This window comes from Apteryx mantelli, chromosome Z, assembly GCF_036417845.1.
Source record: "Apteryx mantelli isolate bAptMan1 chromosome Z, bAptMan1.hap1, whole genome shotgun sequence".
NCBI classification, from domain to species: Eukaryota; Metazoa; Chordata; class Aves; order Apterygiformes; family Apterygidae; genus Apteryx; species Apteryx mantelli.
The window spans coordinates 18,082,354-18,103,838 of record NC_090020.1 but is presented as its reverse complement, the minus strand read 5'-3'; the positions used below and the strand labels follow the sequence as shown (position 1 = coordinate 18,103,838).

The window sequence follows — 21,485 nt, the reverse complement described above, 5'->3', positions numbered from 1 at the left end:
TTTTGATGGGGTATCCAAAGCAAATGTACCATTCATTAAAAAAATACCAAGAAAATTTGTGTGATGGCTTTAGTCTCACCTTATGGTAATTATTTGGCCAATATCCAGTTCTAAGTCATTCAGCTGTGCAATAAATATAGCTGCCACTGCTTCATAGAGAGCTGTGCCATCCATGTTGATGGTAGCTCCAACTGGAAGAACAAACCTGGTAATTCTTTTGTCAACACCGTTTTTTTCTTCTGCACAGCGAAAGGTGACAGGCAAAGTTGCTGAACTGAAACACAGATAAACAGACAAAATAAGCACAGGCAAGAGCGTACCATTCTCTTTATCAGCCTGATCTGCTCTAAGACTCAAATGGAGATCTAAGACAGACAGGAAGGCTGTACTATGAAGTGAAGAGTTCGCTCTTAAAGCTAAGTAACATTTGCTATCTCTTCTAATTATGGGAAGGAATAATAAAGACTTAGTTATCCTCTACATAGTAAAATTGTCATGATGTGTGCAGTCATAGAAACACTGAAAGAGACTGTGAGTAATGAAATGAATGGCAAAAAAACCTATGTCCTGAATTTATACTGTAAAGGGCAGTCACAAGTCTGGTGTAAGGCCATTGTAGCTCCATTGCAATCTATAGTGCCCTTTTAGGTGCTCCAAAAATAATAAGGAAAGTAGTATTTCAACATCCAGGGAATTTATAATTGCCCAGGTGAAATCAAGGTAGGTAACAAAGTAGCAGTAAAATCAGAGAACAAACAATGCAGTTACTACTAAGAACATTATAGAAAATACATGTTTCTTCTGTTTACCTGGAAGAAACCATGAGGGCTGTCAGAAGTGCTTGAGCCATCCCCATGGCAAACCGAAAAGGATTTTTCCTTACTATTATTAAGTAGATCAGTGGCAGAATTACAATGGAATGGATTGCAAGTCTGCAAAAGAAAATGGACTATTTAAACAGTTGGATCCATCTCACTGCATAGTTTTAATACGACGGTGATAGCTGGCATCAGATCCATGTGTGAAAGTTCTCATGACTTGAAAGATAACTATGTTCAAACTACAGAGAATATACTGTCTAAAGAGACTGCAGACTAATGCTCTTCTATTTATTCTGTCAGGGGGGAGGGAGAGATTGTTACTTGCCTCTGCTTCCAAAGTAAAAGAAGAAATGTGATTAACTAATATATTGGAAATAAACTGATGAAGATGAGAAAAATTAAAAAAAAAGTAATATTTTAACCGATATGCAGAGGCCAATTTGAAATACATTTCAACACCCCACTCTCCTGTTGAATCCTTACAATTCAGACTAGAAACAAATCAGAGAAACAAGCCAAATCATTTTTCTAAGTTCATCTGCCTTTATTATAGAGCACATTTTGGAATTAAAGGTAAATACAGTCTCTAGTCAGGGACAGATGAATCTGTCTTTAGACATCTTTCTATAAAAGCTTCAAAGAAAATCATAGAAACCCCCCAACACTTTTATGTTGTGGAAAATTGTGTAAGCTTAGGTCTATGATTCAAATGCAGTTCTTTTACATTGATTCTATATATTAAAAACAACTGAGGTATTTCAGACTGTACAAATGAGACATATGTAGTCTTACTATCTTTCATGTTGTAAGGTGCTGAAATACTGTCTTTTAAAATATCACCTTTATCTGAATGAAGTATGTTAACATGCAAAAGATCAAATTGTTCTCTCAGCTTTACCTGCTCGAATATATTTACTGGAATTTTGGGTGTGTCTCAGGGACAAATTCATCCTTAAAGCTGTGCTTTAATTTTGAACACAAAGACCCTGAATGCATATACTGTAGTGCTTTGTGGGCATTAAGATTAGAAGCACACGGCCTGCTGTGAGAGTATTTGAAATAAAATGTGTGTGAAACGTCTGTGAAATATTTCCTGTGTTCCAAGGTCACAGGCAATTATAGCAACATCAACTTCTTGCGAAAAGAAATTGTCATAGCCTGGAAACACAAAGCCCAGAACTGTGGCACGCGCAACCGTGGGATTTTTATTCTGTCCTCACAAGATGTTCTTGGGAACATTACTGTGCTGTAATAGTGCTTTATGATTTCAAAGCAGCTGATAAAGATATTGATAAATCATGGTACTGTTTGTTCTGCCAAACCCAGGCAACTAAGACAGCAGTAGCCACCTACAGTACAGAAATTTACAACAGAACAAAAAAACCCACCACAAAATCTAGATATTTGTTTCCTTGGAAAAAACAGTCTTTTTAAAAAGCAATGGGCATTAACATTTTCATTCTGTATGTACACAAATGATCTATTTAGTGGACTGCAAATGAAAGCTTGCACCATCTATCAATAAAATTTTGTAAAAGAAATCTAAAAATAAACCTAATACTTCTATACAGTGGTATGTGGGAACAAACTGAATTCTCCAGAATAAATACAAGAAAACTATAAATAATGGTATGTATATTGTTGCATGTCTTAACAAAATGTATAGACTAGAATTTTCAAGTATGTCTACATGATTTAGAAGCCTAAGGACTTTCAAATAAAGTTATTTTGAAAATCTTAGTTCTGTATTTTATTACTGTCAGCAAGGACGTGGTATTATACAAAATAAATGTATCTGTGCATATCTGTTTTGCTAATACTATTTTTCACAAAATGAATTAGGATAATATTCATTTGTGTGCATGAAATACAACTCCCAGGAAGCAGCAGAAATTTTTGTAGCAAAAAATTCAAATCTGCAACTGAAAACAGAAATTCTTACAGCATTCCCTCTAAGGCAGGAAGGATAATGTCCTTCAAAATCCCAACCTGGCAGTTTTTATAGCATCCAGAGATTCAGTTTCCTTGCCGCTTTCAAAAGAGGCAAAGGAAAAGGTAAGAGAGCGACTGCTCACTGCAGCTTCCCTTTTTCTTCTCAAGCTGTGATTTCTCTGGCATTTGTTCTAATGCCTCCTGCTTGATTTCTCTCCTCTCTGACTGCTAGCATGTCTCTGTCCTGGCACGGCCATCAGTGAAAGTGAGAATCTTAAGATAGTGGCCAAGCGGAGGAAAGGCATGGTGGGGGAATGACTGTTCCCTCCTGGTGACCTAATGAGACATAAGGGCTGAGACATTTTGCAGACACTGGGGTGAAAGCTGAATGGGTTGCAGATGCGAAAGGTTGTGAATAATGAAGTTGGGAAGAAGGTAAGATAGGAGATGAGCTGGAGAGGGAAGGCAGGGAAATGAAAGGGAGGATGAGGCACCCAAACCCCTACGCTCTCAAATATCTTTCTTGCCAGGGAGTACCAGAAAAATGTGTAAGGTGTCCTGTACTTCTCAGGACCATGCTTAAAGGCGGGGGGAGAGAGAGAGAGAGCTGCAGAAGATGCCAATAAAAAGAAATACTGCAGCAGAGGTGGTCAAACAATAAGGATGAAGAGGAGCAAGAAAAGTGGTGGGAACAGGTGAGGGCAGGAACCCAACACAGAGGAAGGGAGTGACTTCCCTTGTACATCAAGAGGTGGGAGAAAGGGTGTTCCTGCAGGCTGGGAATGCAGAACAGGCACCTTTCCTCCGCAGCCTTGCATATACATTGCTATCTTCACTTCTGTGAGCTGGGTATAACATGCCCTCCCTGTGGGGCAGCCTTGCAGAAAAAGTGCTGTTGTTTGCCCTTCTCCACAGCACATCGAGTGTTGCACTCTGCAGGCCCTCCCCTAACAGACGGAAAGGCTGCAGACCTCCACCCAAGCAGCCTTCAGGGAAAACTGTCACATATGTGATGGGGTTTTGCAGAACAGAAGCTGCTTCACCCTCAGGATGTAAAGCTGGGCACTCTTACTGTAGCTAATTCTATGGTGGCACCTACTCAGAAATCATTGTACCTGTCAAGTAAATGGTTAACAGCTAAATGGGAGAGAATATGTGGTGGAACTTTACTTTGCAATGTAAGTACTCTGGAAAAGCAGCTGTGTCTTCATACATGTCCTGTCATAGGACAAATAGTAACCATTACTAGGTGAACTATCATAAAACTTGCTGTCTGATCTAAAACTGAAGTCAAAGTGCAGCAATAACCTGTCTAACTCCTTCTTGGAGTTATAACATACAAAACCTGCAGAAGTTATATAGTATCATTCTGTAAGTTATATCTACCTCATTTGTGGTCATAGTCTCATTTACAATTTATATGTAAAGTATTAGTCTTTTGACTATTGCTAAACATCAATTTTTGTGTCCTTTAAAAGCTGGATTTCTTTTCCAAGACTAAAATGGAAACTTACACAAAAAAACATTATGCATTAGACAAGCATAACTTCCACTTGTAGTATTTTGAAAGAATCATGATTCAGTGCTACTTCTGAAGCTGTTATTTCTACTTAGAAAGTCATTACTTCTCAAATGATTTTTGAACAGCTAGTCCAAACAAATTGGCTTATGCATAAAACAAAGCAACAACTTTGAAATAAATACCAAAAAATAAACAGCAAAGATTCAGGAAAAAAACCACCAGATCCTGTTTGACTATTTATAGGGAAGTTTGCATTTTAAACCATTGTATTATTCTTCTCTTTGCTTGATTGTCAAAAAGCCTGTGAATTACTTTTGAAAGATAGCATGCATATGTATTAAGTCTTGGTGGTGAGGGAAGAAGCTCTTGAACAACTTTGGATCTAGTCTGTAGACAAAACATTAATAAATCCTAAGCATGCTGAAAGAATTACAGGAGTGGATGCTAAGGCAATGAACCAAGACAGCCCAGAAGCTATGCTTCACTGAACTGGAAATAGAAATGTAAATGCATTTAACTTATTGGGACTGTAATATCCATTTATCTTTCCAAAGGGTCGTTTGTAGGATGTTTATCCACAGCTATATAATGATCTAGTATTACAAGCTATATCGCCTGGAGCAGTTAAGTTGCCCCTTCTTATCCGTAAGGTCCACATCTGTGAAAGGGTTTGTGCAGGTGTAACAGCATGGGCCCTCCCAACCGCTCCAGACTGTTCTACACTGTCACAGGTGTAGAGACAGGATATAAAACCTGTTTTGGTGCTTGGTTGTGGTATGCAGATAGCAAATGCTGCTCTGGGAGCTTCACCAGGTACCTTTGCCTCAAAGGAGGATGACTACAGAGCAGTTCTGAGGGGCTCTCTGGGCTTTAGCTGCTCTGTGTTGAGGCGAGTGGGGCTCAGTTTCTTTTTTGGCATCATTTAATGTTCAGTGCCTTTACCACGCATTTGTGCTCTGCAGTGAACCTGGGCCTATGCTGGTACATCTTGGGTCCACAGTTCCCATGAAGATTCTGAATTTAAGCCATATAATACAGTATTTTCAATGGGCTGGCAACCTCCTATAGACACCTCCTCACCCTTTTCCAACTTCTTCTAGAATCTAAAAGAAGCATTACCATTCTCAACAATACAATAATCTTATCTGTTTTAGCATCAAGCTGAGAGGAAGATGAAATAATAAGTACAAGAACTTTTTTTTTAGAATGCAAGGCACTGACTTTCTGAAACAAAAAATACATTCCAAATATAATGTTCACTGACAGCAATTTTCATCTCTGAATTGGAAGAGGCTGGTTGATGTGGATAATTAAATTGTAAACAACTGAGCTCCAAAAATGACCTACATTTAATTTCATCTTTAGGAAATGACATACCCACTTAATACTGTAGCCATATAAAGACCCAGTTTACGAAAGATCTCCCAGTCATCAACTTCTATTATCTTTCCAGCAATTAAAAACAAGATACCAGCTGGCATATACCTAGAAAACAAAAGTAAAGCAATTAAAAATGCATTCTTGGAAATGTTGCATGCTCATCAATATACAACTTCTTGCAGAGTAAAAGTTTTAAAAGAGGTGGAAGAATTTTCTTTGATATTCTATTACAAAGCTGAATTTATTCACTTGCAGCCAGACTACAACAGTGGTGATGAAAAGAGATAAAAAAATCAGAATAAATTTATCCCTGTGCATAGTTTTACAAGTACTGCATGACTTGGAGTCACAGAACACAGAGAATTTAGGAAGGAGTGTGCATGCTTTGCCCCACTGCAGCAAATGTTTATGCATGTCTACAGCCTTACTTGGAGAGGGAAGTGTTTGTGGGGCTAAGAACTAAATCTGTGCATTCTGCCATCACAAACAAAGGGGAAAGATCTCCTGTGCTTACAGGAGCTGCCCTGCAGCACTGGGGGATATAGGTGGATCACCTACACAGAAAAAGAGAGATTTTAATATGCTGGGATAGCACATGAATTAATTGTTGCTTGATGGAGGGAAAAAAACCCACAGTAAATAAGACAAGGCCATGTCCAGCAGGAATGAATAGCATTGGCTACTGCCTAGAGTAGACAATTTCAAGGCAAAAATCATGACTTAGGCTGGCACCATCTCTGTTGTATTCCTCTTGGCACTGTGGGGCAGGCTGGCACAGGGACAAGTTACCACTTATTAGCTGATGAGCAGTAGTTTGCCCCTGTGCAGAGCAAGGCTCCCTCCTTCTGCCGGGCCCTGCACTGGGTGAAAGCTGAACTAAGGCCCTGCACTGTCCATGGCCAACCTCACCTCAACCCAGACAACAGCTCCCACCTCTCCAGAAACACAGGGGGAGGTGGGAGCCACAGCTTTGTGCAGGTGCAAGACCAGGGACAGTCAGCTTATGGGTGGGATCCTGCATTTGTGGCAGGGGACCATGCCGGGGTGTCATTGGTGGTGATTTGCTGCAGTGTGAGGCAGCCTGCTCCACAGGGCTGTAGCTCAGCTGAGGACAGGACCACCATCTAGCACAGGACAAGTTGCAGAGACTAATTTACATCTCTCTAAAGGCAGCAAAAGCCCTGCAGCTAGCCCTGGACAGGTATACTGTTTTACAGGACCTCAGGGTATGCTAGGATGGAGAGAAAATCCACAAAAGGGCTGGATCTAGTAAGTTACTACTAGCGTGAAGCATGTGGATAAGAGTAGATAGATTATCACAGTAAATGACACAACGTGCCCTACTTGTAAGATCAAACTCTGGAAAGGATTGGGCGTGCTTATAAACCTGATCCTATAACATGATCTGCACAACCCCTGCTCCACAGAAAGAAGCTCTGTGAATAGTTGTGAGGTCCAGCCAAGCATTGCCAAATGAGTTGCTATGTTCTTAAACTGTTTTTTCTGTCTCAGAAATAAGCAGTCCCATCTCATAAAACCTATTAGCACAGGTAAACACTAAGTTGTATCTTGGATACCATTTTGGATTTTGGTCTGTGCTGTGGCTTGTATTATCTATTTCTAAAGCAGCTCAGCTCTAGGGACAGCTAGTGTGTGAATATAGTGGCTATTTGTTAGAAGTTATTTCATGGAATTGTGTTCAAGACTGAGAAGGGAGTGTGGGCGGTGATGTTTCTACAGTCCTCAAACCACACACAGATATACCAGTTTGATATAAAACCCTAATGAGAATGTCTGAATAACTGAAGTTTCCTATGTTCAACTGGGACCGTTTCTTTAATATAATAAGTGGGAGCCTTATCTCCAGTTTCCTCAAAAGGATCAAATTCTGTACAGAGGAAACTGCTTACCACCTTTTCTTTCAAAGTTCCTTGCTGTAAAGCACTATACAAAAGAAAATGTAAAGGAGTCTGCTCCTACAGTTTCAATGACAAAATCCACTTAAAGAGGCATTAGAAAATGCCAGTATCTCCTTGGACTTACCACATGATTATCTGAACTATTCTCATGGTAGCTTCATTTAGTGCATTGAAAAAATCCACCAGCACTTGTCCTTTCTCTCCCATATTCCCAATAACAACTCCAAAAACAAGACAAAAGATGATCAAGCCCAGCACATTGATGCCATCGGAATACACGCCCACAACTTTGTATTCTTGGGTTTTGTTCTGTAGATTGGATTGAACAGAAAAAAAAGTTGCTATGTGAAAACATTGAGTTTACTTTAAAGAGTCCTAAAATAAAAACACATTTAGATTTCTCTATGAAAAGATACGGAGATCTTTGTTCTAGGCAGTCTGTTCTAATTCTGACCGTGCTGAGTGGGCACATGAAGGTAGGTAAATTGCCTTTACACCCTTTGTATTTTAAATTATGCAAGAACTTGACCATATCCTAGCACAGGATAAAGCACACTTAATTTATGTTGCCCTTTCAAATGACTTCTGACACAGAGAATGGCAAAATCTAGGCATCCTCTGTCATACTTTCAATATATACAAGAGCTATTCCCTACTGTGGGGAATGAAACTCAGCTGATGTAGAATCCTTGTAGACATTTCTGTGCAGCACAAGGGTTTGTGGTCAGACTTAAGAAAAATTGTCCATTGTGTGAGAATAAGGTGTCCAATTTTGCCCCCAGTAAAAATCTATTGTTCAGCTGAAATCAATGAAATTGCATAATTAACAGCAGAATCTGAAGCATATTACATAAAAATCTTACTAAGTATTCACACAGTCCTCTATGTTCATGCAGTGTGAATATATGAAGGAAAATTATTCACTGAGAGTGCGATTCTCTATTGCATCCTGCTTTGGGATTTAACTGATATCCTTTCATTTAGTTCCCATGTTCTCATTATTATGAGATGCAATTGGTACTGTTCATAGTTCTGTGTTCATAATGCTGTTGAATTTCTTCCTACTCTCCTCCAGTGTAATCCTAGGTTTTACAAGCTGTCAACACATGTAAGCTTTTCAGGCCTCTAAATATGCTTGTTAAACCTTCTCTTTACTTCTATCTCTATGATTTTTTTTTTTTTTTTTTTGCAGAGCAACAATCAAGCTATTAATTAACAATATGCTTTCCATTGTTTTGTTTTCCATTTCAAATTTTTTTGTATGATTTTCTGTTCTCTTCTTTCTGCAATGTCCATGGTTACTTCACTGCTGCTTAAACATCTTCTGATAATATAAACATAGACTTAAACAACTGCTAATGTATACCCAGCCTTCCCACAATGACTGTTTTCTTTAATTTCTCAGCAACTTTACACTGCATCGGCCTATACCTATAATGGAGTATATGAATGGATTATTTTCCCACATCATCTATTATCTTTGTTCTGTTTAATTGACAGTAGAGTCCTCTGATTTTCTGAAATCTAACTGAAGAGCCTCATAATCATCTTCAGTGTTTACTTAGCAAGTTTGATCCCCCGATAGGATTTACCTATGTGTCATTTCCTTCCTTTTCTGAGTCATTAACTAACATATCAACTAAACTAAATTTCAGTCTAATTTTACCTTTATATATTGTAATGGAATGTAACAAACAATAAAGGTCGCACCTCTGAAACCTCTGCCATCATGACAGTCACCACAAGATCTTCTCTAGACATGGAGCTGTTTTTTTCCACGTCACTTGTAACATCCACTTTTTCACGTTTGGTTTTATACTGAAAGAGTTTTTCAAAAAATAGAACAGTTATTTAGAAATACAAGGAAACTGAAGAGTGGACACAGGCAGAGTTGCCTAATAAAAATAAGGGAAAGATGAACCAATTGGACTGAATGTGACCCATCATGGTTCTCTACTTAAGACACTACATGAAACAAGTGATACAGAGAAAATACACTATAAATTGTGCTCCTGAGGCTCCTGGGTGCCCTATAGATCTGGCACAGTCCTTTGGGGTATGAAATGCAGCTCCTAACAATGACAAGAGCATTTTCTGCTGGACAAGCAGTTGGAAGGAATGGCTCTTGGAGAGGTCTGTACTGCAGGCACACCTGATACAGCCAGGCTGCCTACACCTGCTGCACTGGCAGAGAAGGTGTACTGGCCTCATTGCCTGCAAGGGATTCTGTGGTATCCTGCTTTAAAGATAATTACAGCAAAATTGTTATTATGTGGCCTCTGAAAAGAGGGACTTTTCCAGCTTCAGTCTTTCAGAGAAGTTTAGGACAGGATTCTGTACGTCAGCAAGGCAGAAGATTTGCCCTTGAAGTAATTAACATGGAAAAAAGCTCTATAAAGAAGTTTAGTAAACCGTAAATACACTCAGTCCTGCATGCAGGAGACAGTTAACACCATTTCCTGGGAAAGTTTAGTTATCTCCCATACAAACTTCAGCGTAACTGGTAGGAAACTGCTGGAGAAGAGAAAAAAGGGAAGCAGAGAGCATCACAAAAATTGATTTATTTATGGATAAACGTGACTGAATCTGATGTAAGACTGCTACATGAACAGCAGTTTCCTCTTTCCTCTTCCAAATCTTAGTGTTTCTCTAAAGAGAGGTCTCAAACAGATTCTAACATCTGGCTACCTCTTCATCAAGATGAATCACCAGGTCTAACAATGGACAATAGATGTAAGACACATTAGAGTGACAGCTGAGTTATGCAAATTTCATCAGACATGGAGGGTTTTTAGGAACCAGGCCACAGATCCTCATGACATGGTTCTTATAACTCTGCCTGTTCTTAAAGGGAAAAACCTGTGTATTAACACATTGCTAGATTTCTGCATCCAGCTTCTAAACAGTGTCTTTTTGCAAGGGATGATCAAGGGTTTACGAACTGAGAACAGAGTATTAATCAAAATGGAAAGGAAAAGAAGATGTCTAAGAAAAGTCTTTCCATGGGAGCTCAAGAGCATCCTGGACATCTCATAAATAATTCTTACAGACTTTTACAAAGGAAAACATGATATGTTTTGGGAGAAACATTAACTAAGAAGAATTTGTAGTTAGCAATGAAAACTACAGTAACAAAAAGGGATGTTCAAACTTACCTGTTGAAAACAGGCTTGGACAAGGTTTTCTGGGAACATATTCCTGGTTAGAGAAATTAGAGGCATTTCAACATTATAGCATACTATGAACAAGCTGTTTATCTAAATAAAATGATACAATCTGGTGTTGAAAGACAGATTAGAATGTGTTGCCTTATCCAGAAAGCAGTGTATTTAGCACTGTCAGACCTGAAGTCCAGCAGAGACAAGGGTCCAGGACTTCCAATGACCAGGTGATTGTTTTTCTGTTGTGGAACTCTTAGGCTCATTTTTCAGTATTTGACGTTTCCCTTGGCCAGCTGCTGAACCCACTGCCTTCTTCTCCATCAATTACACAAGGAATACAAGAGACAGTCTAAAGTCATTTTTATAGGATTTATCATGTATAAGGTAGAAAGAAAAAGAACAGCCCTTATTAACACTGTGTAGAAATAGATTTAGATTTAAAAGAAATAGATTTTGGTGTGCTATACTGTAGTTTTGAATTCAGAAATTAATCTTAGCTGATGGAAGATTCCCATGTGTTATTCCAGGGTCAAGAACCATTTCATGCTCTGAAAAGTTAGGAAATTAGCTCAGAAACACTGCAATCCATTTCCTTTCTCCTCCTTTCCAATGGTCAATTCAAGATGCAAAGGAAGACTGCAGAAAGCAGAAGCATGTAGGTAATCAAGGAATACCTGGCCCAGTGCAGAAGATGACAATTTACACATTGAAGCAGGAGTCTTTATCTCCCTTCCAGATCTCTCACAAAATTCTGACTTTTCTTTTCAAGTTTTAATGCTAAATTCATTTGAAGGCAAGAGTAGTTTGTACAAACTTGTGATTTAGCTTAATCTTTACAAGATCCTCTGGATTTGGCTTTTAAATCTGATGAATGTAAATATGTAGAAAAATAACTATAATTCCTTTACAAGAGAATTTTAGATCTCTGCTGTAAGTGGAGCCATAAATTGTAACCAAACCCACCAAATACTCTAAATTATAGTTCACCCGCTGCTTCTTATCCTGTACAGACTTCGTTGTGCTTGGAGTTGTATCAGCACTATGAATATGTGTGGATTCATGTGGAAATGACTGGCAACAGCCTACACAGTGCCCCACTGATGATTTCTGGAGCAAGTGACTGTGAGGAGTAAGAGGAGCTCTCTAAGGAGCTGCCACTCCGGTCCTGCACAAGCAGGAGGGGACAGATGTTGGAAATGGCAGTGGAGTGTCAAGCATGGAGCTGCGAGGTTGAGGCCCGGAGATACCAAAGAGGTCTATCTTGATCTGTCTGGGGCAGAGATGCCCCAGATGACAATGGGTGTTTGCTGTTAAATATGATGGGTGACTCTTTCAAGGTATATATATATATATATATTTTTTTTTTACAAATGTCAAAGAACTGTGGGTTGGGAGCTGCATCTGAAAATGTCAGTGGCATTTCAGATCTCCTGAAATGAAAAATGCTGAGAAAGCTGATTTCAGATATTTGGCAGCTGATTTTGAGGATAAATTAAGTAGAAATTCAAAAAAAAAAAAAAAAAGAGCAGCAATAGTGATACAGACCAGGCACTAATTGTGGCTGGAGGAAAAAAATCCAAAGAAACATTTTTCGGTAACTACTAGCCACTACTGGAAATGCAGCTCTTTTTTTGTCAGTTTTGCATAACTTCTTAATCACGCCACAATTTATTTAGCTCCTACCAGTTCTAAAAACTTGTGCTAGCAGAGGCACATTGCTCAAGTCTTTTGCAAATATTTCTAGGGGCTGTTTTTTTCTAACTACTTTAATTATCATTTTTTCAGGATGCTGGTAGGGAAAGACTCACAATAAGGCTGCCTTAAAAACCGGTGATGCAGCAAACCTGTTGACTGTGAAACCATAAGAAATGTCCACACATTGCATCTGTTACTCTGCATTCTTCCTGGAGGAGGGGACACACAACATGACAATTCTATAGGTGGTCTTCTATGCTGGATGACACACAAGCTTCTAGGAAGTAACCAGCCCACCACTGAATCTTTTCTGGATGTTTTCCTCATACTAGGTAAAGCACACATGTCAATTTTTGTGGAGGAGGGAATTTTTGTGGTGACTGGCTTATTAACCAAAGGCTATAGTGTGAGGAGAGTGCTTTTTTTTTAACAAGCTCCTTTGAAGCCATTCTAAAATGAACACTCTTTCATCTAACCTGTTAGAATACAAGTTACACTCTGCCCTTAATCCTCCCAGCAACACTGGAGAACATTGATATCACATTACACAATACAACTGTATATGCACTTATTATTTGGGCCTCTGCAACATGGGTATGGAAATGATAAAACCTCTCACCTGATCAGATCCAGCAAGGTATCAACAGTAGTGACTTCAGGGGTACTGCCCACTCTCTCTATCTCTTCTGCTCTTTGAGATGCTCCAGGTTTAAAGATCACAACTAACACAATCCCTGTAGAAGCAGAACCAGGAGAAAAATTCACAGTGCAAACTGATGCAAGCCTTAGTGTATCTTGTGTGACTAAACTCTTATCACCAAATGATGTTCCCAGGGGCACCCACAGGGCTGTTCAGGAAGAGAGGTCCACAGCTAGCATCCTTAAACGGGTGGCTTCTTCCAAAACAGGAGCAACTTGCAGCATTGCCACTGGAATTGGGCATTCTAGCTTTATTTTTGCTTCAATGCTATTAAATCACTACTGCTCACTAAGAATGGTAGATTACTTCAGCTGGACTTCAGCTGAAGTGTTCTGCAAATTTTGCATGGTGATATTTTGAATTGCCATTTACCTTTTCCTTGACACACCCTTTCTCATTACTAGTTTTCAGGTCTGAATACAATTATATTGCCCTGTGACCCCACTATACAATGGTGTTTTGTTCAAGTTAACATATATCAACAAAGTTACATAAAAGAAGAGCTTCAGAAACAGAGTGAAATAAAAATTTTTGTGCAATATATACTAAGCACTACCTTGTGAATGCTGAATCAGTGACAAATTTTCTATTGACTTTAGTGGGCTTCATTTTATGCATTCTTTCTACTCTCTGAAAAACTAAGCCTTTTCAAGTGTATGCATTTTTTTCCAGCTAAGCTAAAACACATCAGACAACTAAGTCTCACTGTGGAGAGAAAGGGGCATCTGCATGACCCTTCAATCCCCCAGGAAGAGTGCTTTTTTATGACAACTGTGAACAACACCAAAACTGAATTTGTATAACTTTGCATAAGGAAACCAGTATCGTAGTATCATAGTATCGTAGAATAACTTAGGTTGGCAGGGTCCTTTGGAGATTGATGGTTCAACCCATCACTCAAGGCAGGGCCAATTTCAAAGCTAGGTCCATATATAGTATGTTACTTTTTACCAAGTCTGCCTCACTATGTATCCACAGAAAATTCCCAGACAGATCAGATATTATCCTAAATGGTGCAACCTTAATGATGCAACCTCTGGGAATGAATCTGGCCTTGTATGTCTGTATGCGATCATTTTTCTTCTGTTAAATAGTTGCTTTGCTTTATAAGTAGGTCATACATGGTACACATTTTGTCCTTCAAATAAATACACAACAGTTTCTTTTTAATGGGTGATATCTGGGAACGGTATTCATTCAGACAACAAAATGCAAAGCTAGGCCTCATAACTATGAAAGAATTGACAGAGAAGGGGTTCATTTTCTTTCCTATTTATGAAAGCAGCCTGAAGACATCTGTTCAAGCAAATATGGAAGATTTCAAGGCTGGTTGTAGGGAATGAACTTCCTGCACGAGGAGGGGTGGGCTTCGGAGAGGTGGGAGTGGAGCCTGGCAGTGACAGAAGGGATAAAAACCTTTTAGGAAGGAAATAAGCTGAGAAGGAAAACAATGTTTTCTCTCATTCTTTCAGGTGAGACACATTATACACTCTTGTGTCTGAGAACCAGCCACAATCTATCATTTTGCTGTCAAGGAAATTCACTTTGTAGTTAAAGCTGGCCTTTAAAAGGGTCACTGTTTACCTAAGCAGACAGCTCCTAATCTTGCTTGAGCTGAAATTTATGTCACAGTTCCTATGGAATTGTGGAAATGAACATAGAGTGGAAATGAACCCAGCCCAACTGTGAATAGCAGGACCACCTTCTCTCTGCTACAAGTATGTCATGATGTTTCATATGATTCTTGCCTTCCGTCCCCATGCTGTTTTGGGAAATTAGTATTGTCACAGTGCTGTACACTTGTAATTAGGCAGTGCTGAGAAGGTTAACAGTTACAGTATCACAGTACCAGTATCACAGAGTACCTAGAATTACGGCAATGAGAGTAGTGCAGAAATAATATATAATTGCCCGCAAACCAATCTTCCCAGAAATGCTGGAATCCAAAGCAGCAACACCTGCAAAAAGAACCACAAACAAAACACTAGGAAACAGTCTTAGAGAAGAAATTTGTTATTTTTGTATAGTGGCTTATATCTATATAAGGAAATATTGCCTTACTCTAGATATTTCTGAATACCTAATTGCCCATTGCACCTCTGGAAAAGTTCTGTAGCAGACCAACTTTTTTTGCACTGGTTTCCCTGGATTTTAACTAGGAAAAAGTTAATTAAGCATTTCTGACACCCTGAGGTTGATCATGAATTAGATTTCCTGGGTCTAATGAAAGTATGTTCCCGTCTATTACCATACTCACTTAATCCTTTTCCTTTCTTCAAATATGTAACATTTTGGCTTTAAAAATACGGAATGGGGAAAGGAGCATCGCTGCTGCTCAGGGCTGTTATCCCAGGCTGCTCGAAGGCACACAAGCTGGGTAAGGAACTGCTTCATTCATGGCAGGCTTGCTTGTGTTAACAGATTTCTTTTTTTTTTTTTTTTTTTGACTAAAGCTTTACCTTTTCTCAAGTCTGGGCAGTTCCCAGTCCTCTGTCTGAATCTGTCATTGCCAGCACCTGAGGGCAGCTTTTGTTAGTGGAGGCAGAGGAGTGCTGATGCAAGGATTGCACTGAAGTCAACTTAACTTCTGGCAACAATATTATATCAAACTGCTCATGAAATATTTTTTAACTGTTTAAAAGGTTTACAGTTATATATCCACTCTTACAATTCGGTAACCAGGGTAAAATGAGCATTGTGACTGTAAAACTTGACAGTTTATAACCACACTAGTTAATTATTCACAGATATCTATTTATTATACATTTGTGATTCGTTTACATTTTTATGTTTATTGAGTCCTATTCTCAAAGGCTGGCCAGATTCCCTTGCATAGGACAGGATGATATTTAACCTCACAGAAGCATGACTCATAAGGACAGTGATGTTTCACAAACTAAGTAAGACAAATCAAAGATCCTTCTGACACAAATTTAGCTTATTGATCTTTGAGCTCAGAAGGGATCTTAGCAACTATACTTTAACCATGTGTTGATATCTTTTCCAGGAGGTATATTAACAGCGACAACGTGTGCCTAGAGCCTTCATATAATGCATTACTTGTCCTGTTAATTGTTATTCAAAATGCAAACAGCAGTGAGAGGGGAGAATGAAGGTTATTTTATTTCATTATCTATCTGATTACTCTGGGGTCTTCCATGGAATAGCCTATCATCAGGGTGAGTATAGAAGAACTACATATACGTGGAGAAACCATGATGTTAAGACCATCCCACCTGCAAAGCAAATAATGATAATAAAAAATCTATTTATATGGCAATGGAGTACAGACCAGTGCACAGAAAAAAAACAGTGCCACTGCTATTACAGGAGGCTGTCAACACTGTCAGTCTTGTCTGAGGAGAAAAAACAGAATGGACACAGACGTTGGGCTATCATTTTCATTTCTCACCTGGAAACTGGGTAAAAATGAGTAGAAGGAAGACGCTCGCATTGCTGCAGGCTAAGCTGTGGCATTTATGGCAGTAAGAACTCTTGAGAATAGCTAATAACCAATAACGGGCTTTATGTTTGTTCTGTGGTTAGCAGAAGAGCTGGTTTCTAAGGCTGTCAGTGTTGTAGCTTTTGCACCTGCAAACCGGTACAAGTTCCGTGTCTTTACAGGAAAAGCCCATGAAGATTAGAAATCTCTGAATTTTATACTAAAACTTGTTATATAGGCTGTCAATAGTGGTTAGGTAGTCAGCAGAGGTAAGACAATAATCTTCTCATGGGATGGAGTTTTTCACAAAGCTCATTTTAAGATTTTTTTGCCTGACAATCTTGCTGATTCAACCTAGCCTAATAATTATGCAAGGTTATTTCCCCAGGGTAGTCAGTTATAAAGACTTTACAACTAGTATGACATCAAATTCCCGTGATAGCAATTCTGGTGGCTCCAAATGAAGCCCCTTTGCAAACTACTATGTTCCATGCAGTTACAGAGGGATAATTAAGGACAATGTTTGGCCCTGCATTTTTAAATCAGATGACGATCCTGTTAGAGAATAAGACATGCTAGAATCTAGCTTGTGCTTTTGTTGTCATGTTATTCATGCCTTTCTAGTAGCTGTAAAAGTAGTGCAAACCAGTCAGGCAGGCAGGCATGACTGAGTAAGTAAGAGGAACATCTCTCACAGGTATGTTCTTTTTAGAAAACAGCTGTACTTGGAAACAAAACTGGATTCAGAATTATACCTCCATTTAAAGAATGAAGTCACATTCATCATAACTGCTATGATATGCACTGGGTCCTTTATTCTGCTGAGCTGCTTTTTTTTAATGTTAACTTGTTACTCATAGGAAAACAATGCATAAAAATAGATTTCCTCCAGATATAGCAACTGTCATTAGTGAGCACCTGATAATAGGTTATACTGATAGCTGCTGGGCTTCTTCCCCAAACCAACTAGAAATACAATTTCCTTTGAAATAACACCATGGTATTACAGTTCCTGTGGGAATAACTGAAAGAGTTCATGGAAGCTTTATGAAACAAAACAAAACTAACACTTAATGATATCAGTTCATTAGCAAACATATTTCTCAAACTAAGATGGCATGCATGCTGCTCAAAACTTAAATTGTGCAGTGTTTTAAATAAAAGATAAGATCACAAAAACAGTATAACAAAACTCGTGCATCTACTCTGAATTACCACTAAACTTTCATGTTTATTTTATTTGGTCTTTCCCTCACTTCTTAATGTATGAATTTTTAACAATATTTTTAAAATATGTTTGAGCAGATAGAGTGTAAAGATACTGTACTATAGAGAATTTAAACAGTCATGATGGTTTCTCCTCCACCCCTAGGCATTTTAAAATTTCAGATTAGTTCTTTAAATTTTTCTAGTAGGGATGTTCTGATTCCGTCACAGCCATTGAAGCAGGAATGTAATTTTGTGGCTATATTATACAAGGCTTCAGGGACATGACCATAAAGGCCACCAACTGGTGTTAAAATCTATAAATCTATCCACCTCTTTATTCATGCTATGTGGTTACCAGAACAGAGTCAAGGTTTCAACATCTGGAGCCGAATTTGTGAATCAATTGCCAGTGTTCTGCAATTTGATGTCCATGGATTTTTTTTACAGTCTCCAATTCAAAATCCTCTGTACGGCTTTTCTCTTTTTGCCCTGTTTTCTCTACTTTGCAACATATGCACTTGTAAAAGAATAAAACAAGGAAACAAGCAGTGAAATGAAATCTCTCACATCTTCTCCTTCTTGTCTCAGGACCTCAAAGCCCAACTAACATGAAATGCTGCACTGCATATGCCCCTCTTCTTAAGGAAAGGATGGGAGAATAAGCAATATATGTCTGATGTTAATCATGCTAATCACGAATATCAGAAGGCTCCAAAACACAACAGGGAAGAGAACGGTATTGAAACCTCAACAGAACAGAAGAGGCACGTACATTTGGGTAAAATATGTGGACCTCCCATTTTAAATGTTAGGAAGAAAGGAAAAGTCAGCCATTACTCACATTACAAGAAGGTTTTTTTGAATGTGTCTGGTCTTTTTTTATTTGAACCTTTTAAATGTTGCTGCCAATTTAGTTTTCCTTTATTTTTATAGCTGACATTTTTGCATTATTACTGGAGGATTCCCAGGACCTTCCTCTTTAAAAACAAACTAAAAAGACCAGAATACTGTAAAACATTCAAAAAAATATGAGTGGCAAAATTGAATTATTACACAAGATTATAAATGATGGTTTTCTTCCTCTGTTGCACTCAACTACTGATTTTTACATTTGGAACACGTTGTGTTGCTAAAGTAAGAGAAAAGATACATAACTCCCCTGACTCTTACTTTAGAAACCCTGTTTCCTTGGTTAAAAACCTCAGAAGAAGAGTCCTAGTAAGACTGGATGATAACAACGTGAGTCATCTGCAATCTTTAAAGTTCCTCTTAAATTTCCTTCACAATTTTGTTTCATTGCACATATTCAGAGCTGCTTTGCTACATGCTACGGTATAAGGCTTTGTTATGCACAGGAACATTCTGATTTAGACAAAACTGGGCATAAATACGAAACAAGCACTCCTGAAATTTTCATTAGTAGACATTGACTGACATACAAATCATTCTTTCAGTCCCTAAGAGACTTAGGGAAAGTGACATGCTAGTATAACATAAGGTTGCTGCTTCTTGGAATGCAAATATTTACATGGCTATTTTCTCTCTGACAAAATCTCAGTTATTTGTTTTTACTATTTTTGATATTATAGAGGAACAGAGAATGTTCCTAAATGAAACTAAAGTTCAGAGGGTGTTGGCAGGTTATAACAAAGGCAAGGTTATAACAAAGGCTTGAAACATCACTGAAATGTATGTTTCAATAGTGATGACAGTGCTTGAAGACTCTTTCAGAATCAGGAAATTGATTTTCTATGCTTTCTGTGATTAAAAAAAATAAAAAAAAGAAGTCTTTCTTTTTCATGCTGCTTCAGAAGGCTGTTTGGAATGTTCTAAATGCAAACTAGCTTTTTGGTTTTCATTTTGCTCTGCTCTCTTTTCTGCAGCTGACGACAAACCTTTGCCCCTCACTAAATACTGGAGTGCCTCTATCCAACCATAAACAGACTCAACTTCTTCTTGCTACTCCTACGTTGGTCTATAGCTTTCCTAATATTTGCTAGCAAATATAACAAGATTCTCACTCAGCTTTACTTAAAGCTTTTAAAAATTAAGCTTAATGTTTTAAAAATAAAGCTTAATGTTTCAAGTAAAAGAAACCAACCAACCAAAAACTCTGCAGGTTTCAGAACCAGGTAGATTATTGAGACAAATTCATATGGTTGAAAGACAAAGCAGTCTTACCTGTCACTTCCAAATGCTCCCTGAAATTTGACAAACCCAGAGACTGAGTATCTGTGTTCCCAGACTTCTTGAAATTAGAGTAACTTTTTTGTTTGGCTTTTTTAAATGGGTATAGAAGTCTAGACAAAACACCTCCAGGAAAGTATTTCAAATTAAGAGACTCTAGGGTAGGTTGGCCAGGATGAGGTGAGACACGGAGAACCTCTCACATTAAGTGAGAGCAAAATAACTGAGATTGATCACCTTAATAATGTCTTTTTTTACTCAGATCCTTTCTATGGGAACACTGAGAATTCCTGTTCTCTTTCTCTCCTGACTCTGGAACAGGGGAACGTTCCACAGAACTTGTATGTGGCAATTACAAACTAGATAAAGCACATACCTTTCACTGCTCCTGTAATTAGATGTGGCATGTGTTGTCTTTGAGTGTGGCTGAGGCCAAGAGCTAAGAAGAGCCAGAGCTATCGAACCTGTATGTCTCTACAGAGGTTATAAAAATGTCCAAAATTACAGAAGTTAATACAGTATGAAAGAGACAGAAGCTAGTTGTTTCAGTTTAGCAATATCTAACTATTGGACTAAAATGAAACTCTTGTGAGGTGAAGTTACGCTGCACTGGATATTATAAAGCATTTTTATCCTCCTCTGAACCTGGTCATTATCACAGACTTAAGAGCTGATGCCAATTCCTGAGTAGCAACCTACAAAGTCAGGCAAACACATCAAGTAGTCATTAATATTTCTTTTTTCATTTTATTTGTTTGGCTGGAAGAAAAATGGAGTGCAGGAGAGGGAACAACATACAGTGCATTAATGAAATCTTCAAAGACGTTGAAAGGTCGCTATCCCACCCTCCTATACCTCCTCCTATCTGCTTCCTGCTTGTTGGAGTGACCTACATTTCCCACATAGAATGGAAATTTTATGCTGGCATCAACATTTGGAAATTCATAGTAAAATGTGTCGTAAAACTACATGTTTGTAGAGTGTAGAGGTGGTATATGTAGATGTGACAGCCAAGTTATTGACTACAGTTGCTATCATCACAGAAAAATTACTAAGGTTTGAGAGATCTACGCAGGCTGCGGCAGAACATTTGTTCTGTACCAGAGGTACCAAGAAGGGTCAAAAACTGTAACTGTGGGATCCATGAATTACAGATTTTTTCTTTTTTTTCTCTGAGATGTGTAGAGTTGGGATGACTATTTCAAACAGAAACAAGTAAAACCAGAAACAAGTTTGCTTACAAGTCAAGCAAACAGAACTGCTATCTGTACAACACACTGTGTTGTGTTCACTTTGGATGGCTATGGAAATGCACAAATGTCCACATGGCATTGGCACTAGGTATAATACGGCCATTCCAGAACTGTTCACCGTGCTTTGTTAATCCTGTGGTCCTGGAAGATCTTAGAATGAAAATGTTAGAATTAGTGACTGGAAATAATTACAGGGTTCTTCTCACTTCCAGTGATTATCATCTTATCTATCAGTTGCCTAGGGTATAACCCCTATATGCTGGG

At 38.5% G+C, this 21,485-nt stretch overlaps 1 protein-coding gene across 3 annotated transcripts in view; it reads right to left on the bottom strand.

Moving 5' to 3' along the window:
* Positions 1-21,485, bottom strand: part of SLC1A1 (solute carrier family 1 member 1) — a 57,476-nt gene that overhangs the window by 8,610 nt on the left and 27,381 nt on the right. Inside the window, exons 3-10 of one of the 3 annotated variants that reach the window (XM_067315278.1) lie at positions 14,996-15,088; positions 13,050-13,164; positions 10,730-10,772; positions 9,285-9,392; positions 7,699-7,883; positions 5,653-5,760; positions 810-932; positions 80-274 (exon numbers count right to left, since the gene is read on the bottom strand). In XM_067315278.1, the coding sequence (XP_067171379.1) occupies positions 80-274; positions 810-932; positions 5,653-5,760; positions 7,699-7,883; positions 9,285-9,392; positions 10,730-10,772; positions 13,050-13,164; positions 14,996-15,088 (970 nt within the window). The remainder of the gene's footprint in view (positions 1-79; positions 275-809; positions 933-5,652; positions 5,761-7,698; positions 7,884-9,284; positions 9,393-10,729; positions 10,773-13,049; positions 13,165-14,995; positions 15,089-21,485) is intronic. The other 2 variants (XM_067315281.1, XM_067315279.1) reach the window with 2 other exon arrangements.